The sequence below is a fragment of the Callorhinchus milii genome, unplaced genomic scaffold (genome assembly GCF_018977255.1).
Source record: "Callorhinchus milii isolate IMCB2004 unplaced genomic scaffold, IMCB_Cmil_1.0 Scaffold20, whole genome shotgun sequence".
NCBI classification, from domain to species: Eukaryota; Metazoa; Chordata; class Chondrichthyes; order Chimaeriformes; family Callorhinchidae; genus Callorhinchus; species Callorhinchus milii.
Window position 1 is genome coordinate 5,317,483 of NW_024704761.1, and position 27,168 is coordinate 5,344,650.

The following is a 27,168-nucleotide window of genomic DNA, read 5'->3' on the forward strand; positions in this document are numbered from 1 at the left end:
GAGTCTCTGCCCCGATTTGGCTCTGCATGTGGCAAAATACAACTCGGGGTGGGGGGGGGGGGAAGAGGGTTACAAACTGATACATGAACTTGGCTTTGTCTCTTTGTGAACACTGTTTAGTGCCTTCAATTTAAGCTTTCGAATGGATGCCATTTTTGCTGTTTTTGTTGAATTTGGTGCATTCTTCTCCAAAAAAAAGCTCTTCCGGCACAAAACAGGGAATGCCACCAGAAAAATAATCTATGAGCGAGGGTTATTTTATATAACAGTCTAACAAGCCCTATTGTCGCCAACAATGACCACGTATTGCTCCTTCTCCAAAAGAGAAAATTGCTGTAAAAAAAATTCTCTTAACACATCACTGCTTGTTACATTTTCAGTGAAGACGTTGCTTCATAAGAACATAAGAATTGCTGGACAAAAGGAAACCAAGTTCCATTCAATTCACTCTACCATTTTGGCAGTCACATGCACGTGACCCAAACTATATACTGTATCCCAAAGTATTACTCCCTATAAGAAATCTATCTAATTTGCTTTTGAAAGAATCAATACTTTCTGCTTCCCTAGGGTGCCTGTTCCATACATTTACTACTTGCTCACTGAAGTAGTGTTTCTGCATTCAGCCCTGAACCATGACTATCTTTGGAATATTTGTTCTGTCTATTTCAGATCGCATCCTCTATTGAGCGATCGCATTCCAAGCAAGTGTGAGTTTCATGCCTCGAGTGGCAAGTGAAGGAATCAAGGAAAGTTTATTAATGACTTACCAATGCCTCAGGAAGCATCATTGATCCCCACAGCCCTGATGTTAGCCTCCCACTGGAACAAAGACAGAGCACACAAAATCAATATGGTAACCGGAGAGAATGCTAGAATGCTCAAAGAAACCACAGACAATACTGTGACAAGCTACCAACAAAAGAATTGATATAAGCAGTATATTGCCCATCACTGGAGGAAAGCCAAACCAGAGGAACATTGATTCAATTAACCCACAAAGAGATCCACTGTGCTCTACAAATGTCAGTGATTGAAGGGGCAATGACTGGACACAATTGCAGCAAAAAAGATTAATTATAAAGTGAACTTCGGAGGTGTGCAGTCAAACCGTGGTAGATTAGAAGAGTCCAGTTCACAGTAGTGATCAGTATTCGGGTATCAAGGCATGATCTGTCCCATCAACATGTCAAAATGCTCTCTATTTCAGACACAGGAAAATTCCGACATGTAGGTGTCGTACATATATGGAATTCTCAGTCTGATTTAGATACTCTTAAGTACAGTGTTATGTTAGACAAAAAATAATCAAAAAAAAACTTCAGTCACTAATTCATCCTGTGATAAAGTTGAATACCTGAATTAGAGCTCTAGAGCTCCAAACATTGCATTCCTTTAAATCTTTAAGCTATACTTGTACTGACTGGATGGGACTGGAATGCTTTCACTTTCACCTGAAGGTGCTTATTTACATCTCCATAATGTATTTAGCTGTAACCCCCCCCCCCCCCATACATGCAGGTGTAATAAGACCCTAATCATTATTCAAGGGAGAAACCTGCAGACATTACTGAGTGCACCACAACTTTTCATTAAGGTGGAGGATCTCTGCCTGTTGCGATGATTAGAAGGGCACTAATGAGATTTACTGTTGCAAAGTGGCGATACAATGCATTTCCATTGATAACGCCATGCAGAGCAAGTTGCAAATTTTACTCTGCTCATCAGCAGAGGTTAACTGCTATCCATTAGGCATGAAAAGTGCCATTTAGTCTAAGTGCCACTTTCACCCACCAGCAATTGGTTGCCGAGTAACAAAGGCCAGAACCTGCGGCACTTTACTACTCAATGCATTCATTAAGGAATGATCCAAACCACATGTGCACAGGGATCTTTTGAACTAAACTTTTGAGTTACATCCTTGTAGTTTTAATTTAAGGCGAACAAGGGCTCCAGGATGTTACCCTGCATGAGAACGCTATGTAAATGTGAGCTGTTGTTGAACAATCTTGAAATTCTGAGCATTTAAAGGAGTGCACTAACTTGAAAGATATTTGAGCCATATGCAGAAGTTTAAAGTAATAATAATGAACAAGTGTTTCCTTTTCATTTCTTCAGCCAAAAGGAATGAACACCTGGAACTGGGATACCAGGAAGGCATTTGTGATATTCAGGATTATTTTTCAAACAGAAACAATCTTTCTAACATGAACAACGCATTTTTAATGAACAGTTGATCCAAATAATTTACTAAAACCAAGCAGAATGGGTAAATCAGGGCAGTGCAAGCTTGTGATATGTTGCATTTCACAACCATTGGGCTGGCTCTTTAACACAAAACAGACTCCATACTATTCACAACCCATTTAATAATGTGAACGGCCACCTTTGAAAAATGGAGCCAACAAAACTCCCACATCCCTTTACTATGTGCAAAAAAACCCCATCCAAGTGTACAGTAGACCTCTTGAAAATAATGCTTGCATATGATATAATAATCCTTGCATTTCACATAACATCTTATCACCTCTTTGAGGCGTCTAAAAGCACTTGACAGAACATACTGTGAAGTGAATTGACTGTATTTTTGGCGGGTGAAACGTGGCAGCCAATTGTGCACATCAGTGTCCCACAAACAGTCGTGGATTGAGTGATCCAATTTTTTTTTGAAGGAATTATTACCTCCGGAAAGCGATCCGCCAATTTACTAACAATTGGGTTCCTACTTACTGCTAGGTAAACAGAGGCGTGGGGAGTAAGGAAACTTGTCTAATTTCTCCCTGGCCGGGAAATCAAACCCGGGTCCTCTTGCTTGTAAGGTGAGCGCTCTAACCACTTTAATAAGGTAAGGGCAAATGGATGTGTCCCCCCTCCCCCCCCTGCTCCCCAGCCTGATAAAAGTGGTGTAAATCAATTCAGGAGCGGTTTTCCAGAATGTAGCCGCCTCGTGAGTTGCTGTGTTCTATTGTCTGATAAGCCAGTGTTGAATGTCATGGTGCCATAGGTAAGAGATTGTTGGGTCATGACGACTCATTGAGGATGAAAAGCAATACTGCTGAGCTTCCAGGATCCAGAGAACAAAATCGGCACAACAGTTTGATCTTTTGTCGCTCTTTATTGATACATTCACCAAAACCGCTTTTGTTTCTTTCTTATTTGCTTCCCACAAAACTACAGGTAAAATAACGCCAATAGGCTCCATTGTGACAGGACGCATTCAGCCCGTGAGTTTGTTCAGAGCGGTTGGCAAGGACTGGGCCTGAATTCCGACCGCTAGTCAAAATCTTATGAGTATTTCTTTTGTTAAACAGAATCGCGCGGGGACCAGAAACGGACTAAGAAATTACGAAACGATAAATATTTTCGAAATTATCAGGAAAAACGGCAAGAGGGTTTTTCTGCAGAGGTCGACATATTTAATTAAAACATTTTTTAAAAGACAAAAAATGAACCCAGGGGGAGGGACGCAAAATTATTTTCTTTTGAAATGGAATGTGAGTAGTAAGAGTGTTTAAGTATATAAAAAAACAGCAGCAAAGAGGCATGTATTCCCCACAGTCAAAGTACTGTGTTCTTTTTTTGATGAACTGCACACAGATTGAAACCTGTTCATATCACTGAACCGTTGAAAGGCAGTAAGTGTACAGACATGTGACTTGCAGGGAACGTGCCTTCGGATTTTAAAAGCTCAAAAGTTCCTACGCCCTTTCCCCACCCCAAACATTCAAGTGATTGCCCAGGATACAGCAGAATGAAAAATAAATCAAATGGTTGTTGTAATATTCTAACTGTGTTGAGTCATTGTTATAACCCAATGCATAACCTTTTCAGTCATATAAAACATCAGAATCCTCAATGTTACAATACCTAATTGATTCATGATTAAAGTAAGGACTTCCTTACTGTTCAAACGCATCACCACATTATTATGGTTGCAAGGGGCAATTTCAGATCAGACACCAGGAAGTATTTCTTTACCTGGAAAGTAAGTAACAAACAGAACAGGTTAACAGAAGGATGATTGAAGCCACTGGACTCATTTGCGAAATAGCTTGATGCTGTGATGGGAGGAAGGTGGGGTGGATATTGAGAAAAGGTAAGATCAAATTGTCCTTCTTCATTCAAGCCCCTCTTGTGATCTTGAAAGCAGTGGGTGGTCAAGAGGTTCTCTGAGAGTTAAGCTATCGATTTTTCCTCTTGAAGTTTGCTGCCAGCTTCCAAATTTGGATGCTCTTTTCTAGAAGGAGGTGCTCAGGAAATTCGTCCTCTAGCCTGGGAGGGATATCAGAACCCTTCGATTCCAGGTAAACAGAAAGAGTGTCTCGCAGGCTGAAAGAAAACAATTACATAAACCATTTATTTTTATTTATTTTTTAATTATGGCCTGGCCAACAATTCCCTCCCTCCCCGATAGCTGTTTGTGGAACATTGCTGTGCGCAACTACGCTGCCACTTTTTCCTACAAGTACACAATCCCTTCATTTCGCAGTAAATCCTGCGAAGCGCTTTCCGACGTCATTCCAATGTGATAAGCCTTGATACCGGATACAATCGGACATTCACTTCTTGGCTGTTTGTGGGACATTGCTGTGCGCAAATTGGTTGCAACATTCGCCCACAAAATACACAGTCACTATGCTTTATAGTAAATCCTGTGAAGCGCTTTGAGACATCTCAATGGTGTGATAAGGCTCTATATTAAATGCAACAATTAATTATTATTACTGTTTCTCTATATCTGTTACTTCTAGTAATGGTTTTAGAAGGTACTTGTATTTTAGTAGCATCTTATGTCAAATCATCTCAAAGCATTTCATTGGAATTATCTTTTCTTTGCAGAGTATCACCTCCAGTCTGGTCGAAATTTGTTCTCTAGATTGGGTTGACCAATCTTTAAGACCAGGATTTCATGCAGTTCCCAGAGAAATGTATTGATGTCAGTATTGGCAAAGAATGTCCTCAACTCCACCTCTTCATTACTGAGTAAATGCTCTTTGTATTCCTTCGGAATCCTCTCAAATGGGTCCTTGAAAAGATATCAGAGGAAATTACCTTATCTACCACAGGCGACACATAGTTTAACACAAGGAGTTGGAATCATAAAATTAGACTCTGGGTAATAACACAAGAAAAATGGCTGCTGGTTCTGCTTCCGAGCTGTCAGGTCGACGCTGACATCACTTCTGGTGAAGCCGGCCATTTGGGCAGCAGGATCTGGAAGCATACTGCACTTTTAGTACCTCCTGGTCCACAAAGGGTCAGTCATGCAAAATACTGCCTTGGGTGGATGGGGGGGGGGGGGGGGGACTATAAAGCCACAGAAATTAAATTGCCCTGGTTTTGTCCATATGTGTGACACAAAAGATCGATCCCAATTGGTTAAGCCTAAGCAGTGTACTTGTGACAACAAAAACAGAAGTCGTTGGGATCACTCAGCAGGTCAGGCAGCATCTATGGAGAAAGGAAAGTGAGTCAACGTTTCGGGTCCACGACCCTTCGTCAGAACGCCCTCTATTTATTTGTTAGTGAATGTGGGTTAGGTCCGTCTCAAAGCCACTTTGCACAAACCTACAAGTTTACATCCTGGAAAGACGTGCTTTTTATTTGTTTTTTTTTAATCAACCAACCTCTTTTTTCTAATTTCTGTGCCTATATGCTTTAATTTTGGGGGGTTATTAGTAGCTGTGCTCCCTTCAAGTAATGGCTAACACCCTTTACCTTGTTTGTTCCTAGCATGGACTCTGATTTCCAAGATGACAGCAGCTGCCAAAGGGACACAGTGTGCTTCAGTCTACACCCTTCAAAGGCCTGGCGAGAAACACACACATCATACTTCAGTTGTCGCGGCACTCTGATAAATATTTTCAACAATGCGATCGAGTGAGTTAAATGGCATTTCTCACTTAAAGCCAGCTATTCTGCAGTTCACAACCAGGTGCTATAAAACAGCCAAGCACACAACATCTGCCAGCTAGAGCTACCTAGCATTCACAGATCATACAAACCACCCACATTTCCTTCCAAAAGTCAGTTTACTGCATATTGGAAACAAAACCTCAAAACTAACATGAAAGAGTTTGGAATAACTATTTTTCCTGCAAATTTCTCCCCTCCCTTCTCCACCGCGGGAAAGTGGACGACTTTTTAACATTTTTTTAAGGGCCGTCAAGATGGCCCAAATAACTGCCAAGAAACGTGGAAACTTAACGATTATTTTGAATGTAAAAGCTGACTTCTCATCAACTGCAGTGGCTTACACAACCATCCTGATGCCAAATCAGCATGAAACTACTTACTTGTCTCACTCCATTTCCCTGAAGCTGGATCCCAGCTCTGAAAACTAGAGTTATGTTACCCTATTCGTTTGGATTCAAAGTACAAACCACATCAAATCAATGCAGTTCATGAGGAGCACAACTTCAGCTTAAGTGAACGTAAAGGTACATGAAGAGAAGTTATAGATAATTCAGGTCGGAATATAGCAGAGAGAGTAATTACTCGAGACCAGGAGAATGCTGAAGTAGCCAATAATTGTCAATTAGGAGTCATTAGGCAATTTACTGAAACAAATCAGGTGAGGTTGTTATAGAAGGAAGACGGCAAGAGATTAGGTGACATTTAGAGGAACTTAATGGTCAAAAAAAAACATTATTAATGGAGAACTGTTGTGTAGGGCAAGTACTGAGAACTGAACATTCTGCAGGTTCACTCAGGTAAACATTAAAGTTTCCAAGACACTATTCAAAAAGGGGAGTTTCTTCCAGGGTTCTGGGCAACGATCCTTCAGGTAAATTGATCAGTCGTTCCTTGGCTAGTTGTAATAATAATAATAATAATAATCCTTGCATTTGATATAGCGCTTTTCACGTCAGGAGGACGTCCCAAAGCGCTTCACAGAACACACTGTAAAGTGAATTGTAGGACTTTACTGGGTGCAAATTGACTGTTGTGTTTGTCTATAAACACAGGCACTACACTGGATAATAACTGTTCAGCACTTTGAGGCATCTTGACATTATAGCTGCTGTATCTAAAGTATTAATTATATATGCACCTATATGAAGCCAGCAGCTTTTTAAAGTCCAGCTGTGTTCAATCACTCTACTGCAGGAACTGTATTGAACCTGAGTCTGTATTCACGACCGTACATTCTTACCTTGCTAACGCAAGCAATTGCCCGTTGAGCCATGTATAAAGTATCTTTCAGGTAAGTGAGAAGAAGGTTATCTGGAGCTCCTCCTGCAGTAGCTAGGAATCCAACAGTGATCTCGATGATTTCCAGGGCATCACAGCTGTCACTATAGGATTTGAGGACAGCTGTGACTGCAGCACAGACCGAGAGTGGCAAGGATTCCTGAAGGGAATGAGAAAATACTTTCCTCTACTTATTCCATACAATTTCCATTCAGAGATAAAGCAACATACCTTACCTGTAATTACTCCATTGACTGCAACTTCAGTCATCTCCCTCCGACTCACCTTTCCCTTTCCCATCTGCCATCTACTTCTCCTGCCCTTTCACTCTGGCTGCAATGCTGCAGCACTGTCAAACACCCAAGTGTCAGAGTCAAGTTAAAATCCGCTTTGATAGCTAATCCTGAGCTTCACAATAAAATTGTATCATTGGACAACCTTTACTGGCTGCAAATTGAGGTTAAAGAATTGGCTGTAGACTGGGGATTTTGCTGTGTCCCAAGCAGAAGCTTTACCTGTGGAATCTTTGCTTTGAGTTCCTTAAAGATGTTTGAGTAATCTCTTTCGTGCCGCGCTACGAATTTAGGAACTTTCTGTAAAAAAAACCTGAATGTCAGTTCAGTTCTATTTAATGTAAAGAGTGCACATGAAGAACCTAAGAAGAGAGTGTACTCACGGAGTCAGTTATGGTTGGTTTCCCTTTCAGGAATTGTCGTATAAGCTGTCTTTCAACATTCAGAATGTCATACTCTGATGAAGTCTCCTGCCCTTTTTCTAGCGTGTATTGGCAGTTTGATAAAACTAACGGAATGAAGTCTCTTTCAGAATCACAGAGGATTAAATGTGCATCTGATACCTCTTCTGGGTTGATGGAATATCTAATAAAAAGGAGATGAATATGGATAACAATTGCGCACATTATCCATCGATAAAAGGCATTCCCCAGATGGAATTAATGAGTCGTTCACAGAAGTGTACAGAAGACATCTATGGGGAAAAGGCAGATAATTGGAGCTCAATGGATTGCTCTTTTCAAAGAGACAGCACAGTTAAGATGGACCCATGGCCTTCTTTTGCACTGAAAATCTTTCTTGTTTATGGTCCGAACATCTTGTGCTTCACAGATACGCTGCTGAACACAAAGTGAATGCGATCAGTAGCTTTACACGACTGGTTCTGATCCTGAATCTGAAGAATGCTAATAAAATATGAATCTTACTTTTGAGGATGATTGACGGCCCCAAGAAGATCATTCTGAATCCCAACGAGGAACTTGCTAAGTTCAGTGGCACAGAGACCGGGACCCTGTTGCTGTGGCAAAAGAACTTCAATCGGGCTTTGGAAAGTTAGATCCTTGTCAATGAATTCTCTGGGAATTTTTCCATCTGGAAAAAGAAAAATTTAGAAGTGAAACAAGCCGAGACTTCTAGATCCTGTGTATTACTTTGGCTCCACTGATGTAAGGGATATCCGTAAGGTTTCTCTTATTCGTGAATCAATATTCGAAATGTATCACATCATCCAGTGTGACATTTAATTTACTGCGCACACACTGGTGGCCTTATCAGTCCAGACCAGAACAAGCTGTACAGAACATTAAGTGATAAAATATTGTACCCTGCGCTTAATGTTTACTAACTGAAATTCTCTTATCACTTTGGGGATTGTGAAATTGTTAACATCTCCTTCCGGAGAAGAATAATTATGCAATGGTAAAGTGGAAAGCAGTAAGAGCTGCAAGGATACCACTAAAAGCTAAAGATGCTCCCAGTTTATACTTCCAGAAAGAAAGCAGTGTTGGAATCAGTGCTGGAACATGAAAGCTAATATTGATTAGCGCACACAAGGTAATTTCTGTCAGCAACATAGGGATGATATTGAGAAATGTGCACAATTGGCTGCCATGTTTTACCCACAAAATATACAGTCAACGCACTTTACAGGGTATTCCGTGAAGGGCTATGAAACATCTCAACGACATGATAAGGTGCTATATAAACTTCAAGGATTATTTTAAAATGTAAAAGGTACCAGATACTATATTTTGGCAACTCTTTAACATCCCACTGCAAGTTGGAATGAATAAATGGTGACGTTTGCATATTTCATAAGGTGTTCCTTGTTTTAATTTAGTCATATGATATTGACACAGCATTCGATATTTCCAAACTTGTATTCAGTACCACTTAAAATAGTAAATACAGCACAATAAGTTGAAAGATCTTATTGTGATGAATCTTGTTCTCTCTCTATCTCCCCACCACTAACTTCCCAATATTTGATGCCAGAAGGCTCTCAGTGATTTATCTTGCAACACAATTATGTGTGGATCTCAGATATTTAAATGGCCTCATAGGTTGAGAACTGAACCCAAAAATTCACAAGTCTCTGGGGGGAGCCTTGGCAAGTATGAAGTTGTTGTTAAAAAGTGCTCGGAATCTAGACCTTCTAAACAGTGAATTACACTGATGAATGTCACAGGCGCATACATATGTCTCAGATCATCCAGTGCGCTCATTTTTACTCACTCTGTTTTGCCAGCAATGAACTCAGCTGGTTCCATACGTCAATGAAAGTCTTTACCTTCCTCTCAAAATTATGTCTTTGACCTAAAACACAATTGTTAAAACCAAAGAACTTTTAAACAGTTACTGACACATGTATTATTTAGAATGAATCAGCCTTATATTTAGTGCGAAAGCTCTCGTTTAGCTTCATTTATTTTCAACAAGATTGGTTCGGATGAAGAAGGCCCTTTGGTCTCATCCTTCCAGAATACCCACCCTACTGTCTTCCCATCAAAGCATTTAAATTACTCCAATGCCCTGGCCTCAACGATCTTTTTCCAGTCATTAACTACCCTCTGCATAAAGAAATATTTCCTGGTGTCTGTCCCCAAATTTCCTTTCACAACTGTAAACCCAAGTCCTCTTGTTCTAATGTCTTGGTGTATCAGGAAGTATTGTTCTGGATTTTCCTTTTTCCAATCCCATTTAACGTTTGTACATCTCTATAATGTCCTCTCTGAGATATCTCCTTGAAGGGACTGAAGAGAGGCTAATCATTGCTTGTAGCTCTTCTAAAATTGGGGATCATTCTCGTTGCTCTACAAAAGGTCATGGCTGAAACGTGAACCTGTAACTTATCGCTTAGATCCTGGTTTGCTTTTTGTGGGATTTTTTTTGAGCATTTTTGCTTTTCTTTTTACCTGGAGGCATTTGCTGCAGAAACTGGCCAATGGTCTTTGGTCTTGTGTCTGGGGCACTTTGAAAAGTCCTTATCAATTCATACTGGAGTCTGAGAAGATCAGGAAGATTGCTAAGCATCTGTATGTGTCTTTCCTTCAAAACAGTAAAACATAAAGGGGTCAATCATAATGTTTCCCAAGTTATAGGACGGACGGACGACACCAAACAGTTTAATTGAAATGGTCTGGAGCGAAAAATACCTTTTGAAGAAATTGCCACAGGATAGGAGTCCGTTTCTTTCCATCCTTCTGCTCTACAATGTGAGTGAACTTCTCCACGGATATCTGACCCTGGCACATCCAGGCAGAAGAACAGTTCAGACCCTTCACGTGAGGAAAGGTCAGCATTTCCGATGGATCTCCGTAGAGCATTTTAACAATGGGACTCCCACCGATTCGACTGTCACTGCTCATACGTTTGCCTACATCTGACAAAAGTTTGTCTAGATCCTGAAATGCAGAAAGCACAAGGTTGTGGTTTGCTGTTAACAATGTCAAGGGCCTTCTCCCATTTCCACAATCATTCATTCCAGGTTCCTAGAGGACCAGCATGACTTCGGCAAAACCGGCTTAATGGGACGAATGAATGACCTTCTCCTGTTCCTACATTAAATTTGTGACCTTTGCTTTGTGTGCTACCTATATCAGAGCCGTTCAGTCCAGTTAATCTGCAACGGTGTTTATACTGTACATCAGCCTCGACCGGTCCTAATCCCCTCTGTTCCCTTCTCTCTCTCTCAATGTGGCTGGTGGTATAATTGTCTCACTGGTGTTATCCATTCCAAAGTCATTTCCTGCCTCTTTTCCCCTGTGATGTTGACTGTCCAGAATGAGGAAAAGCTGGGATGTGATTTACATACTTCCCACATCTATCTGATCCACTTGATTCCCGGAGAATTTGAAACCTGGCGTTGCAACCGCTGCTTGATTTAACATCAATACGCACTCCTACAGCATTCCTCACATCGGGGAAGGTATTGAAGCGCACTAACCTTTAGCAGTGGAGAAATAAGAACTTTGATGAACTGGACTTCCCATGCATTCCTCTCTATCTTTGATCCAAGCTCTTCACTCCATCCACTTGGGCGTTCTGAGTGCACGATACGAAGAAAGGAAAAGGATATTGTGGTGAAAATTAACCAGTGATAATTATCAAGGCAACTTATTGGGATAGGAATTTCGACTCTTGAATCTTATTCTTATAGAATAAGTTAATTGAGTAGTAATAATAATAGTCCTTGCATTTAATATCGTGCCTTATCATGTCTTCGAGACGTCGCAAAGCGTTTCACAGAATATATTATAAATTGAATTGATTGTATATATTTTGTGGGCGAAACACGGCAGTCAACTGCGCACAGCAGTGTCCCACAAACAGACATGCATTGAAGTGACCGATTTTTCTTTCTTTTGAAGGAATTATTACCGCCGGAAAAGCGATCCGCCGATCGACTAACGACCCGGTTCCTATTTACTGCTAGGTAAACAGAAGCGTGTGGAGTAAGGAAACTTGCCGAACGTTTTGCCCTGCTGGGGATCAAACTCAGATCTCCCGCTTGCAAGGCAAATGCTCTAACCACTGAGCTACAGAACTCCATTAGAACCTACTGCCATTACCATTTGGCTGATTGAGCAATCTGTCCAGTACCAGGTGGACGCAGGTAGCTGTGTCATCGATGTTCTTCCCCAGGAGCTTTCGCAGCTGCTCCAAATTGTTTTCCAGATGGTGATACAAAAAGTTCGAAACATTGTTCACCTGCGGCCTAATCATGTTTGTAATAACCTTCAAAATAAATAAAACGGACATGAAAAGTTTTGTCTCTCCTTCTTTCTGAAGGTTTACCCACTGGCTTCCCCGAGTACTGGACGCCCTCTAAATCCTAGCCCGCACGACAACAACAACAAATTACACTTTACGTCCAAAGGCGCTATTCACTGTATGTTTCTTGGCAACGTCTCATCTGAATCACATTGCCTCAGACACTGGGTGATCCATTATTGTCACTGCGCCTTCAGATTTCTATCAACACATTGGGTTTCCTAGGGATTGACAACCACCAGCATTGATTTGTTATTATTATTTCCCCAAAAAATTCTGGTGAATTTTCCCCCTTTCTATCCTCACCCACCACCCTATCTGAGATCAGCGAACTCAGCACAGACTGGGAGTCAATCCTGTATCCTTCAACAACAACAACAAACAACAAATCACATTTATATAGCTCCTTTCATGTCGGAAAAATAAATGCAATCCTGTAACTAAGCCAATTTTCCTCATAATTCTCGCACTTAAGTACCACAGAGAAATTAGAGATGAGTTTCCAATAACGGCAAGTAAGGAATTACCTGGCTATTAGAAATAGTCCCGAGCATCATTGAAACATGGGTCAGTGTTCGCAGTAGCAAGAAAGCAACAGGCGTCATTTGGCGATCAGGTGCGATGATTTCATCACTCTTCGAAGCTCTGCCCAAGATGTGACCCTTCTGAGTTTCGTCAGAGCGACTGGGAGGAAAAAGAAAAGTTAGCGACATATTTTCCAACTGGGTCAAAGCTTCTCCTGTGTTGCAATTTTGTGCAATAACACAACTGCTTCAAAAAGGCAATTAATTTTCGGTTCAACTGTTCCCAGATTTCAGTTCACTTATACTGTACACTACGGGGGAAACACAAAATGGGTCCAGTAACAATAAGAATCTTTGGAGCTAATGTAGCTCCTGTATCGTCAAAGTGTCTCAGAATCTTCTGTAAAGGGCAGTGACTTTATATTTTGGAGAACTCGGTAGCCAAATTGCGATCAGCAATGTCCCAAAAACAGCCACGGATTGAGTGACAAACTAATCTAGAGGATTGTTGGCCAGAGCAACAGGAAAAACCCCTTTCCCTTTTTGAATAGGTTATTGAGAACAGGCAGACGGGGGCCTTGGTTTACCATCTCATCCGAATGACGACACCTCAGACAGACACCGTAGTTCATTATTGTCACTGCGCCTTCAGCGTTCTATCAACAAAACTGACTTTGCAGTGGGAGAGTGGGTCAGACTGGTGGAGTATGATGGTAAAAATATACGTACTTTGGTTGAAGAGTAAATCCTTGCAAAGGCGTATGACGTGTTCCTCCTATTCGTACACCACAATCAGGGCAGGTAGATTCTTCAATCGGTCTTCCGCACTAAAAGTAACAAATAATTGCAGCCAAGTTCCAATACTTTGCATAGGGTGCAACTAGCAATTAGCACATAAGGTTCTCGCCTGTAGTTACGCTTCAGAGTGAGTTAAGGTGTGTTGGTGAGGTGGGGGGGGTTCAAATAAACAGGAGATTTAGACATTTTCAGATAGTAGCAGCAACGAAAGGTGGCAGAGAATGCAGTTCTAAGTTAAACTGAATTAAATATTGCAAACAGTTGAATTTAGGATAATTAAGATAATTTTCAAGTGCTTTGAGAAATCCTCTCAACGTAAAAGGTGCTATATAAACGCAAGTTACATGTAAATATGCAATTAATATATACCCTTACCTCTCCAACCAAACAATCATGGCCATTACTGCAAGCTAGTAAAAAAAGAAAGTCTCATTAGGTTCTTAAGAGTTAAAATGTTCTCCTTTGTGCAGTGAAATTCATTGCCATTTATAATTACCAAATTGAACGCATTATGAAACGCTACATAAATGGGAATGCATCTTAGTTATAACTGGTGGAGTTTTTCCTCAAAGAAAGGTGAAGTGACACGCAACTAGGCAAGCCTGTTTGACGCTGTGCTGTTGTACAGAATAATTTCAAATTGCATTCAAACCAGGGTCTGTTGCTTACCTATCAGGTGATAGACTGGTATTTCATTATAAAAGAAAAGGAATTAGCAGTCGCTGCGATTAGTATTTTGTTCAGGGCACAATTCTCTGGACATCCATTTGTCACTGACACTGCAAAGAGCTGTTCTGTGGGTTATTTAATCCCCAGAGACTTGTACTTCCCATTCCTAATGGAAAATGCCATATGTGTATATATATATATATATTGGAAACTGGAAATGTCATTTGTTTCAAGAACAAATTAGATAGATTTCTGCTGGAAAATAATATCTCAGGATACAGCATATGATTTGGGATAGGACATGTCAAGCGACTGCCAGGACGGTGGAAGGTGAACTAGATGGACTTCGGTCTTCGTTCGCCAAGCAAATTGTTATGTTTTTAAAGCTGATAGCAATACTCAGAGAAATGTTCCTGTGCAAACCCCGTTTCCAGGACCTCATCTGAACATCTCGCGCCACAAATTCTATCTCGTCTTAAGCCAAAAATACCACAAATGAATGTTTAAGAAAGATACAGGAACCACACTTACTGTACCACTTCTCTTTCATTGCCCAGCGTCTAGCTTCGCTACGCAGATCTTCGGGCATGGTAGGGAAATAAGCGTTCTAAAAATAAAGGAAGAACGTTTTTTGCTATGACAAAGGACAAGACAAAAAATAACGTATACAGTACTGGACATGTGTATAGCTGCGTGAACTATAAACTCAACTTAATACCAAATTAACTTTGCCTTTTGTTGAAAACCAAATAAACTGGGTTTAGATCAGGAAACTCTATGCAAGAGCAGAGCTACATAAATGGAAGTACATCTTAATTAGAACTGGTGGAATTTCTCCTCACAGAAAACGTTAAGTGACAAAATTCCACTTTCCATGCAACAAGGCGAGCATCTCATATACCCCAAATTTAAATCCCTTTCGCCCACAAAATTTATAGTCGATTCACTTTACAGTAGATTCTGTGAAGCGCTTTGAGATGTCTCGAAGATGTGATAAGGCGCTGTATCAAAGGCAAGGACTATTATATTGCCAGGAATGACTTTATGTAGAGAATGCAACGCTCACCCTCATCCTTTCGGAATGGAAGGCGATATTGCGGAGAGGGGCCAGCAAAACCATTTTGCCACAGGTGAAAACCAAAGCCGCGTGAATGATTATTTCAGTCAGGATGCGTTGTGGGGCTGGCTGTGTTGCCGAGACTCTCAGAAGGGATCCGGGCATTCCCAGTTCGTTCGCCACCAAAGCTGTGCACAGAGTCTTCAAGGGGGAAGCCTCCAGGATGTTACTGTCTTCAATAAACTTCTGCAAAAGGCTAACGGTCTGCAAGGCAATAGCATTTTACCACCAGGTATAAACCATTTTTCATTTTCAATGGTCTCCATTAATCCCAATACTATTATACGCACAACAACTTGCACTTAGGAAACATCTTGCACATAAATATAGCAATAGAGCAGGTCAATCTAGAACACGGGGAACTAATTAATCTAGAGGTGATCTAGAACGAGGAGAATCTAAAGCAGGGGATGTTTGTGGTGGGTTTGGGGGGGGGGGGGGGGGTGGAGAGCGGGTAAAGAACATCTAGAAGGCAAATTACAAGCCCTTACAAATTTAATAAGAATCATAAAAATCTCCTAAACGTGAGAAAAAAAATGCTGAACGCGACAGTGGTCGGCCACGAATGAGCTTGTTGAGGGCTGACAGCTTCAGGAACATGAATGTGGTGTCTGGGAATGAGTGCATCCTGCCCTCTGCCGGCAGAGACAGAGACTGCCATCAGCAGAGCAATTGCCAGTCCCCCAAATCCAATCAAACTGATATGTTTCTGTAAGGGAGTAAGTTATCTTACGGTGGGGTGGGGTGGTGGGGGGGAGAATGGCTGTACCCTGCTTATCCAGGGGCTTTGAGCTCACAGACTAGGCCAACACTCCAAGTCAGTGCGAGAGGGCATCACTGTATTGTCAGAGGTGCTGTCCTTCAGATGAGATGTTAAACCATATAAAGTATAAGGCTCTTTCTCGCACAGCTAAGGTTAAGTCAGATTCTTATTACCTTTGGACTAGGGTGTAGGGTGCGATCCGTCAATGCAAATGCACAGGTAACTTCACGGAAGAAAGCCATGGCTAAGTAAACCTGCTGGTTACTTGCGGGGGACTTCAGGCTCTTTAATGAGACAAAAATGTGCAAATTAAACATTTGATATGAACGCGTGGTTTTATATTAAAAAAGAGAGGCCTGAAACTGGCCCATTAAGTGCGGCAATTCACCACACAACTGAATCTTAAAAGAAGTACTTTGAAAAATATCAGTTTTGGCCACATACTTTTATTTTGTTTGAGATATCATGCATCTGACAATTCAAAACCACCTTGGCCACTTCATCGCGTATCTCTTGATAATCTTCTCCACACAAAACAAAGCGATCCAACTGCACAGGGAAGTCCCTCTGGAAGAAATAAACAGTCCGACAAGACATAAAGACGCATATTATTTGCGCCCATATTAAAACAGTCACATTCTTCGACTTGATCGATTTAAAAAGTATTGTGGATTACAAGACGCGAATAATGGATCTAACGTGCGATATTTTCTTAACGGGATTTTTCTTAATAAGTTCTGGAAATTGGGGATTCCTTCCAGTAACACATCCCATGGGATCTGTTTCTGGAGCAGAGCAGCTTTAGGTCAGCGGGAATCCTAACAACATTCCATATTAAGAAATATGGCAAATTAGGCAACGCTAATCTTTATTTCAGCAGGGGTTTACCTCAGTTCAAAAATGGATCAGTGTAGCAACTTGGAGTTGAGGTACAGATCAACCATGATCTTAGAGAATGGCGGAACAGGCTCTAGAGGCTGAATGGCCTACTCCTGTTCCCATGTTCCTAACTTGTCAGCGCTGCGCTTGCTAGCATTTCACATTCCGAACGTTTAAAAGCACAAGATGTTTTACCTGAAGTTTAATAATTATGTCTGGAAACACCCAGCTCCAGTCTTCGCGCTGAAGTAGAGACTGTATGAAGTCCATTCCATACTGATCGTAGAGTGTCCGCACTAAATACACCCGGTACCAGTCGTTGTCGCAGTGCAAACAAATCATTCTGATGTGCTCCAAGAGGTCTCTTTTTTCTTTCTCGTACTTCACACCCTGTGTTAGGTCTGAAGAGGGTCAATTGGAAAGGAGATTGTGAATGGGGTCGGGGGGCGTTAGGCAAAAAGGTGGAAAATAACTTTTCTGAAAACCAAAGTAAATAAGTAAATTAAATAAAATAAATAAGAAAATTAAACAAAATAAGTAAATAAAGTAAATAAAGTAAGTAATAAGTAAGTAAATAAACTAAGTGCGTACGTAAGTAAGTAAAACAATTCTTCAAATAAATTTAGATTGATCAGCAAAAGGATAAATAGGGAGGTCAGTTTTTATTAACACAACAAACACACAAATACACACTGATGGGGATTGTCGCTATTAAAGGCGAGCCCATAACACTGTTTAGAAAGGAATTTGAAGAAAATATTAATTGTAGTGGTCAGTGGCAGTAAAGGAGAATATTAGTGCGAAGCGAGCACCAGGCCAGACACGAAAAGGAAAGAAAAGGTAGAGAGAATAGAGAGCTTCAGTGGGGGAGAAAGCACGCATAAGTACAGTCACAATGGGCTGAATGGTCTCCTTCTCTGCTGGAAATATTGTATAATCCTCTGAATGTTTTACCTGTCCTGTTGTGTATCTCAGCCATGAGCTGAGCAGCGAGGCTGAAACAGAAGCGCAGCCTGGCAATGTCCTGTAAGAACTCGGCAGCGTTTTCTTCATATTTACGAACTTGGCGCCTGGCAAATCTGCTGGTAAAGCTGCAATTATACCTCAGCAGCTTCAGATTCCCAAGTCCTTCCAAACGTTCAAACTCTCCATACATCGAGTCCTTAAAAGCAACAAAACAACTTGAATAATAATAATAAAAATAGTAATAATAATAATAATTGACAGCAATTCTCTGTGAAGCGCTTTTGAGACATTTCAGGCTCTATAATCACACGCAAGAATTACTATCATTATACAGGCCACCGTTCCTCCCTACCTCGAAGCAGTTGATGAATAGGATATAGAGTTCCTTCAGATCGTCCTCATCAAAAATCTTCTCCTCCAGGTTTGAGAGGTAAGTTTGCATGAAGGTTTTCACCTTCTCAAAACTGCAAAGAGAGCGTGAGGAAGTATGAGAGCCCTGCAGAGTCATTTCGTGCTCAGTACTGTTTCAGCTGATGTTACGTTACATACGGTATGTTGTTGAACCGTGGATTCAATATCACAAGAGGGATCACTAGCGCCACATTCGAAGTGAACTTCCATTTGAAGGGTTGAGCTTTGAGTGGCAATTGTGTGCTGAAACTCATACCATGGCAACTCCTCAAGTGCTGAACACAAAATATCAGTTGTCTATCGCCAAATTCCTGTAATTGATTATGCTGCATTCAAGTAGGCCAGGACCCTGCCCCGCGTGAAGGGCACTATGTAAGTGTAAGTTGTTGTTTTTATAATAACCAATGGTCTAAATTGCGGTACTTAATCGGAAATCCGCGTTAGGAGTAAGCGAGCACTCCAAGTAATGGGAAGTAACCTCAACCTCAATGACAGGAATGGAAGTCCATTCCATCACAATCTATTGTTCGACTGGTCAATGGGAAATCTAAGATATTTTTAAGAAACAGAAATTAAACCTCAAATATCTGCAGATCCAGCGCGTGTTTTTTTTCTTACCTGTAATGCAACATAAGCTTCAGCAGCACTGAACGTATTTTAGGGCTAGCGTCCACACATTCGGAGAATGGGGTGAGAGTCCTGGTCTGGTAACTGTCACCTATTGTCAAACAAAAAGGGTTTTATTGTTCAGTTCTGTATTTGAGTTGCAAGGACAATGACACAGACCATTACAGCACAAAAACTGGTCAATTAGCCCAACTAGTCTGAACAAGTGTTTATACTCCACTTGAGCTTCCACCCATCCTTTAACCCTTTACTCCCTTGTCCCGCTTGAATGCATCAATTATATCCAGGCGCTGACCTGTATAGAGAAGCTAATTATCAAGCATCATTAAAAAAAAAGATATTAAGCTCATTTGGGTTATCAGGTCTGTGCAGTCACATATCTGGTGCTTAAGGTCCATTCAAAGTCTTTCATATCAGCAGCACCAATTGAATGCCATTACTGTACTTTCCACAATGACACCAACCTTCAGGGCAGCTTCTGACCGCAATCAGCAAAGATAGCAGCAACGTGATCACTTCATCAGATGGTGGGGAATCTTCTCGGAAGCAAAATCTGGAAACAACTTCCATGAAAAACGAATTGCACTTCTGACGTAAGGTGTCATGCTTTTTCAAAGCACTTCTGCAAATTGAAAGAACAAGTACCATTTTAAGGACATGGTCATATCACCATACAGTATTGTGCCAGACTGGTTTGAACACAGATGCAATGTTTCACAAAACATTGGAATTGAAGGAAAACTTACTTCAGCTGGGAAGAGACTTGTATTTGATAGGTACTTGGCACAGGTTCCGTACATTTCGGACACGTCTTCCTATTTTGCAACCAGATTCTAAGATGGTCGATGCAAACAACGTGTTTACAGGGCAGTAAGGCTGGATCCTTTGGAACGCCAAGGCAGATCGGACATTCTCTGATGCCGTACCTGAAGTGGCAAAACATGGGAAGCAAATATTAAAGCGATCGTTAAAAACAATGATGTTTGGATTTTGACTCTCACTGTTGAATTAAAGTGGTTTCTAATGACAGAAATGATTGTTGATAAGGATTTCCCTTGGAACGCCATTAAGTCATTACACAATTTTCTGCCTTAAAAACTTACAAAATGCTTCGGAGACAGAATATAAGGCGAACTTGTCCCTTTAATAAAGTGGATGTCTAATGGTCCACTGCCCCTTTAATTAGTTTGACATACCGTTAGATGCTGGTGTATGTTAAACCTACTTGCAGTCCAAGTAACTGGCCTCTTCATTGCAGGACTGAAGTACTCCCATCACTCCCTTAACAGTCTCTTTCTTTTTCAGATCAGAAGACGCTCTGAGGATCTGCGTGAAATCATTGCATTGTTATCGTTCCACTTATTAGAACAAGAGAAAGAGAGAGAGGTTTAAGTTTGTTCTCCCACATCAAGCAATATCAGAAATCACCACTTGGCTCAACTTGCGAATGGGAAAGACATTGAAAGACATAGATATTTGCTAAAGCAGTAGTGAGTGGAGCCCCATTATAATGTGGTGATTGGGATCCATCCCTGCACATGCCCAGTTCCTGCCCTTGAAAAACCGTTCAACTTCCAAGTCATTGGGTCGCTGCCGATATCACTTCCCGTGTGTGCTACGCATGTGCAAAGCAGAAAGTGACATCCGTGATGCCCCCTAGGCCAATGATGACCGCTAGGCCAGCCATTTTTTTCAGCACCGAAAGCTACAAAGCCCAACTTCTGGATAATCAGACATCCATTCCTGTGTGTAGTGCCCTTGCAGCGCGCAGGAAGTGACAGCAACGGTGTTCTACTGACTCTGCAATTCTACAAGGATGGTCCACTGTATTTGATTAAGAGTAATAAATCATTTGTGATTCAACACAAAATTATTAGAATTCACACAACATTTTTTGTTCTAAACCAGCTGCACTATTTACCTTTTGAAGACGTGAGCAATGTTTTACGGCAATGTCTAGAAACCTGGGGTCAATGTCATTGGCAGTCAGGACAACATGTTCGATAAACACAGCCAACACAAGCACACCGTCCCAGCTCGATCTACCAAATAGAAGAAACCAATTACACACAACTCTTCTTTACTAGGATATGAAAATGCAATGGTTCACCACAAAAACGAACATAACAATGATAATCCTTGCTACTTATCACATCATCCGGACATCACAAAGTGCTTACTGTAAAATTTTGTATTGTATCGTACGTGACTGTATATTTTATAGGCGAACGTGGCAGCCAATTTGTGCAAAGCAATGTCCACAAAACGGTCATGAAGCGAATGACCAATTTTATCTGGGAGATTGTTGGCCAGGGCCCTTATCTTTTTGAATACAGTAGTGCCGTGCGATCTTTAACATTACCTGAATAAGCAGCCTTGTAACCGCTGAAAATTGTCTGTCGTTGCTCTATTAGACTATGTGCGATGATATGAGGAGGGTTAGTTTAGCAATGTGGGTTTGCTCTAATGCACTGTACTTCTCCCAAGTTCACGTCACAATTTCCCACTCCTGACTGTCCTCCACCAAAATAGTGCTCAGCGATTAGGATAAATAGAGACCTCAAAATCTCAGATGCCATAAAAATAGCAGTGGCAACCCCTTTCGGTTTTTAGTAAAATAAAATGAAAAATTTACTTTGTTGTAAGACTTACCTGACTTGAGCAATGCTTCGCTGGCATGTCTGACTGAACGATCTGATGTAGTGTTTATCGTATACGAGCTCCACTGATGCCTGGAGAGTTTCCATGGTCTCTATCAGGCGTTTGCAGTCTTCCAGCTGCACAATGTCTAATGCCTGAGCCCTCTCAGCACACGCCCATGCTGCACAAATGTCAAGAGTCTACGATACAAAGGCAAATGTTACCTTCTCTGAAGAGAGCCTCTTGATCAAATACCATCGACATTCACGGGTGAAGCACATGCAGAATGACGCCAGGAACCAGATTTTGTAGTCTTTATGTAGTAACAATCTGCCTAGATTGTCCATGTGTCAAGGCCCCACATAGTGACTATATATCTTTACAATAGCCCAAGCTGCACCTCTAAACCCAAATCAGCTACAGTATATCCAATATATCCTCCAAAACAGGCAAAAGAACATGTATGTACATAGCTACTTGAATGAGAAATGGATGTGTCCGGGAATGGGAACTGGCTTCAGGATTCAAGCCAATATCGAGTCAATATTATTTCACTCACCATCTCCTGGGGGTCGGGACTCAATGTCTCCTGTATGTAGTGTTGAAGAGCCTGCAGCACTCCTGGATACACCATGATTGTTCTGGACAAGCTTTGAAGACGTTTTTTGAAAACTCTGTAAGCTGTGTGTATCCAGGCAGGTGAGTGCTCTTGAGTTAGATGACCGTTGTTCTGAAGTTCATTCAAGCAAGAAATAAGCGATACCTTGAAAACCTACATTGAAGGCACACCAAAGGTTTCAGTGCAAACTGTGCTTGATACGATCGTAATTGAGGCGAGCTTTTCAAACCATTTTGACTTAAATGGAAATCTCCACTTTTTTCTACATTAGGAGATCAAAGGAAAAATCTCCACATTACATAATCAAAGACACAAAAAAAACTAAGTTTTATTTGTACTTATTCAAGAAGAATTATTTGTGGTTTCCGCCCCATAGTAGTTAGTGTTCTACGTTCCACAAGATAGATCACACTGACTACCCTGCCTGCGCACTTATCCATACTTGGGGGAATAATAATAATAATCCTTACATTTGATTTTCATCATATGATATTGACAAGTCTCAAAGCACTTCACAGATAAATGCTGTAAAGTGGAGTGTCCCACAAACAATCGTTAAGGGAATGACCAATTTTATCTGGGGGGAAGGGAGGGATTGTTGGCCAGGAAGCTGGGAGAAACTCCCTTTTCTTTTTGAATAGCTGCACGGGAACTTTAACTTCCACCTCAAAAGGCAGAGAGGACCTTGGTTGCACATCTGAAAGCGCTTTGAGACATCTCGAAGACCTGGTAAGGCACTATATCAAATGCAAGGATTACTATGATTATCTCATCCAAAGGACAGGGCGTCTATAACTGCTGATTTAAATGTAGATTTACCTTGAGTTCAGCAGATGATGAAATGTTGATGGTCATGAGAATGAAATCCCTCAGGTATCTCTGTGCAAGGTCATGTTTCCCTTCTGCACTCTGACATTCCAAATACTGCCCGAGTTGACTTTTGCTGCATTGGTCTACGAACCTAAGCATTTTTGCTTTGTCTCCGTCAGCTGCACCTGAAAGAGACAGACCCAGGTTTAATTGTACCACTTCCCATCGTGAGCATCTCCCGACACATTCTTTCTTTAGTTAAGCAGAGAGGCAAGGCAAACAAACACAGTTCCAGCAAGTAAGGCCCAGGTCCAATCTCCCACCACCATCTCCCAGCAGTAGAAATGGAAATAGACATAGTTACGTTAAAGTAAGCCACTGTACCTTCTGCAAACTGAAATTCTACCCACAGCTGGTCAATGTATTCCTTGATAAGCCAGCTAAAAGGTGCAGCACAGTGGGTCTCCACGTTGCCTATCCTCAGCCTGTGGTCAACTCTAACTTCCTGTGTGTTCGGCCTGAGGGGAACAAAGGCACACACTGAAAGTGCTCGAATTTTGCATCAACTGTGTGAGACTTTTAAAAATAATAATAATAATCCTTACATTTGATAATAGCGCCTTATCACATCTTCCGAGACGTCTCAAAGAGCTACGCAGAATATATTGTAAAGTGAACTGACTGTGTGGGCAAAATTTACAGAGTACACGACAAAGCAGGGGAAGAGGGCTTTGATGTGCGCTTTGGTCTTGGGTGGTTTCAATGCACACTGAGATTTGACAACTCTCCCTTCCGTTATGGAGGGTGCCAATCAAGTATTGGAGTTGACCCATTGCTGTTCCGCTTTTGAGCGACCTGTTAGAGTGTGTTTTTCAGCAGAGGTGTTGCAGTTGAACAGGATTCCAGTTGGCTCCATCATACCATTCACTGCATGCAGAATTTCCATCGCTACAGTGCAAGTTTTATATAAAGACCAAAACAATTGCGTGCATAATTGAGCAACGTAACTTGAAGTACGTGCTGCTAAAGCAGTGGAAAGGGAATCTGTTCACTGTTCTGTCAATTGAACCAAAGAAAAATGTTCAGCAAAGCGCTAATAAAATCGCACTGAAATCTTCAATTGAGGAACTGGCATCCGTGAGATCTACCAATGTTAAGGACAGTTTTAGCAGAAATGCTAATGAAAACCTCTTACCCCATGTTTCCAGTCTGGTGTGATACTTTCAGTATCTGTATGTCACTGAAGATGTTCAGCCAGACCTTCTTAATTTCGTGGCTAACTCCAGGATCATCCAAGAGGCTCAGGTTATAGTCTCGGTCTAGGACGGATATCAGCTGGGCCAGATTCGGAGCAACCACGTTCTGAATGCACTTCCACAGAGTGTGTCTGCATTATCAGCACAGAGAAATAATAATAATAATCTTTGCATATAATGTTAATATTTCTTGCATTTGATATAGCGCCTTATCATGTCGTTGAGACGTCTCAAAGTGCTTCATTGAATATATTGTATAGTGAATTGGCTGTGTATTTTTTGGGCAAAATGCAACAGCCATTTGCACACAGTAGTGTTCCATAAAAAGTTGTGGATTTTTTTAAGGTATTATTGCCCCCGGACAGTGATTCGCCAATCGACTAACAACCGGGTTCCTTCTTATTGCTGGGTAAACAGTAGTGTGTGGACTAAGGAAACTTGCCTTAAGGTTTCGCCCTGCCTGGAAATCGAACCCGGATCCTCTCGCTTGCGAGGCGAGCGAGCTAACCATTCCGCTACAGGACTGCACATATACTTCAGCCACTGCATACAAACTTCACAGAGCTCCTAAGATTTACCTGAAAGTGCCCCCTTCCTGCAGAGCATCGAGTTTCAGTGCCTCATTGTACATCCATTCCCTAGGGTACAGGGACGTCTCCTCACGCTCTTGCAGTTGCACTTTCACTCTCTGTTTGACCATTCTTAGAAAGCACTCTGTAAGCAAACACAGAGAAAAGAAGTTGGATTTCCACAGAGCCTGATCAAGTCGAAACCTCTCAAAGCTCCTCACAGCGATTGCTATCGAGTACAACAATCGTTTTTTTTTTGCCGGCAAAAAATCAGCCGTTGCTCCCTGTGTTTAAGTAGAGAAGTTCCAACATGTCCACAATATACGGCACTGAGAGCACAGTTCAACTTGAGAAAACGGAAATAAAATTGTTGGAGGTGGGGGAGGGAGTAACGATTGCCATTCAGTTTGGAAGGACTTTATTTCACTGATGAAATAAAAGCCTCAGTTTAGGGGACAGTGTTCCGAATTCATTCCCAAACCTTTATAACTTAGCAGCTATAAGCACTGAAGGTAAGCGAGTGCCGTGCCCTATAACACAGGGCAATGACATCTGTGGGTTTACCTTCATCATCCCCATCTTCCCTCATGAGGTCCAGGAGTATCCGGACCCGCTCTGTGCTGCGACCGGATCCATCCTCCCCGTCGCGAATTATTCCTACTGCTCTCTGCACGCAGCTTTGCAACAGCAATGTCGTGTTAAGGATGTTCGGATTCTCCTGCTTTAAAATCAATTTGCATCGATAAGAAATCTCTCACTTCACTTGTCCTGCTCGCTTATTCTTCAGATGATAACACTTAACCCAGTTGGGGAAGAGTTCTTGTCAATTAACCTATCGTCAATAAATTAAAGGAATTAATCCACATGCCAAGGAAAAAAGTTTACTTTATCTCATCTGCAACAAGCCTGAAGGTTCTTCCCGGCACTTCTAATAATAATCCTGTATCAATAAAACCTTCATACCAAAGGCATTTCTTCGGTTGCCTGATCTTCCTCGCGGGTCTCGTTTTCAATATTCATTCCTGTATCTAAAAAAAAGAAAATAAATTATCATTTGCTCATTTCCGCAATAGTACGGTGCAATTTTGTAAGAGCCAAGAATTGTATAAATTTGCAAAGTCCCACGGCAATGTAAGATACAGAAATCTATGCATTGAGAAGACTTGATTTCTCCTGAATTAAGATGCTGACTCAAACTGTCTGATAGATCGCACTACCTGCTTGTCAACGCTAGAGTGCATTAATATTTTTCAAGTCATGTTGCTTGTAATATGTTGGAAATTGGGAGTGGGAAGGGGTCTAATTTGCAGCATTCCTAAGCAGGATTCACTTTTATGGTTCATTTGATCTCTTCGATGTGATACTGATGTGTTACATATTCCTAAAAGTCCACTGTCTTGTATTCAGCGCCTGAAACAATTTCAAGTTAGATATACAGCTCGTCATAAATTACCTGCTGGCGGACCTGACTCCTTAGCAAACAGCTCACTGATGGTAACACTGCAGAACGCTGACATATCAGATTCCATCTCCTCGCACTCCATCAAGTCATCAATGTGGACCGACAACCATTGACCTGAAGAGCAATCAAGGCAAGTTGGGATTGAACAGTAGCCCCTTCGAGAGTTACAGATGAATTTCGAACAAATGAATATCAAACTCTAGCTGTGCTACATAATAACACGGATTTAAATCTATTCTGTAATTCTGTAATCAGTGCTTTGCTACGTCCTCCCGACGGTAAAATCTAGCGACTATGTATTTTGTAGACGAATATTGCATCATGGAATATTGGTTGTATTAAGCAAAGCAAAACATTTGGGCCGTTGTGATTTTTGTTTGATAAATACCTCCTTGAAATCCAATGTGTTTGGATCCACCGGAAACTCTGGAGAGTTTTGTGACAAAATACACAAAGCAGTTTGGTGAATGCACCAGATTCATTTCATTCATTGCGCAGTACCTGGGGAAGTAAAGTGAGTCAAACATCAGGTTCCAATGCTTGGACTGGAATGAAAGTAAGTGCCAGAAACAATGTCAAACCAGAGAACAGTCAGTTTAAGGTGACACCAGAACCAAGTGTAAAACACATGAGTAAATTCACCTTTAAACAGCAAATATCTATTAAATAGGGCATTTAACAATTGATAGAGAATCCTGTTCGAATTTCCATTGACCCTTGGGAACGTCATTCTAGAAACAGATTACCTTGGACCAGACTTCCATTGGGTCAATGTTGGCATGTTAAGGAATACTGCAA

General features: G+C 41.3%; 1 protein-coding gene across 1 annotated transcript in view; it reads right to left on the reverse strand.

The window, feature by feature from the left end:
• Positions 1–3,095: 3,095 nt before the first annotated feature.
• The window catches only part of LOC103175536 (E3 ubiquitin-protein ligase rnf213-alpha), a 51,441-nt gene continuing 27,368 nt past the window's right edge, over positions 3,096–27,168 (reverse strand). Inside the window, 37 exon segments of the mRNA XM_007888630.2 lie at positions 3,096–4,329; positions 4,848–5,026; positions 5,719–5,808; positions 7,157–7,354; positions 7,710–7,787; positions 7,871–8,072; positions 8,414–8,579; positions 9,723–9,803; positions 10,403–10,535; positions 10,643–10,891; positions 11,434–11,531; positions 12,059–12,224; positions 12,788–12,944; positions 13,514–13,611; positions 13,958–13,992; positions 14,783–14,858; positions 15,318–15,572; positions 16,305–16,415; positions 16,576–16,698; positions 17,206–17,411; positions 17,965–18,172; positions 18,329–18,440; positions 19,006–19,105; positions 19,479–19,636; positions 19,761–19,940; positions 20,240–20,340; positions 20,936–21,056; positions 21,667–21,854; positions 22,214–22,426; positions 23,093–23,268; positions 23,468–23,601; positions 24,279–24,470; positions 24,918–25,053; positions 25,473–25,629; positions 25,872–25,936; positions 26,362–26,484; positions 26,759–26,871. Coding sequence (XP_007886821.2) covers positions 4,182–4,329; positions 4,848–5,026; positions 5,719–5,808; positions 7,157–7,354; positions 7,710–7,787; positions 7,871–8,072; positions 8,414–8,579; positions 9,723–9,803; positions 10,403–10,535; positions 10,643–10,891; positions 11,434–11,531; positions 12,059–12,224; positions 12,788–12,944; positions 13,514–13,611; positions 13,958–13,992; positions 14,783–14,858; positions 15,318–15,572; positions 16,305–16,415; positions 16,576–16,698; positions 17,206–17,411; positions 17,965–18,172; positions 18,329–18,440; positions 19,006–19,105; positions 19,479–19,636; positions 19,761–19,940; positions 20,240–20,340; positions 20,936–21,056; positions 21,667–21,854; positions 22,214–22,426; positions 23,093–23,268; positions 23,468–23,601; positions 24,279–24,470; positions 24,918–25,053; positions 25,473–25,629; positions 25,872–25,936; positions 26,362–26,484; positions 26,759–26,871 — 5,326 coding nt within the window. The 3' untranslated portion in view covers positions 3,096–4,181.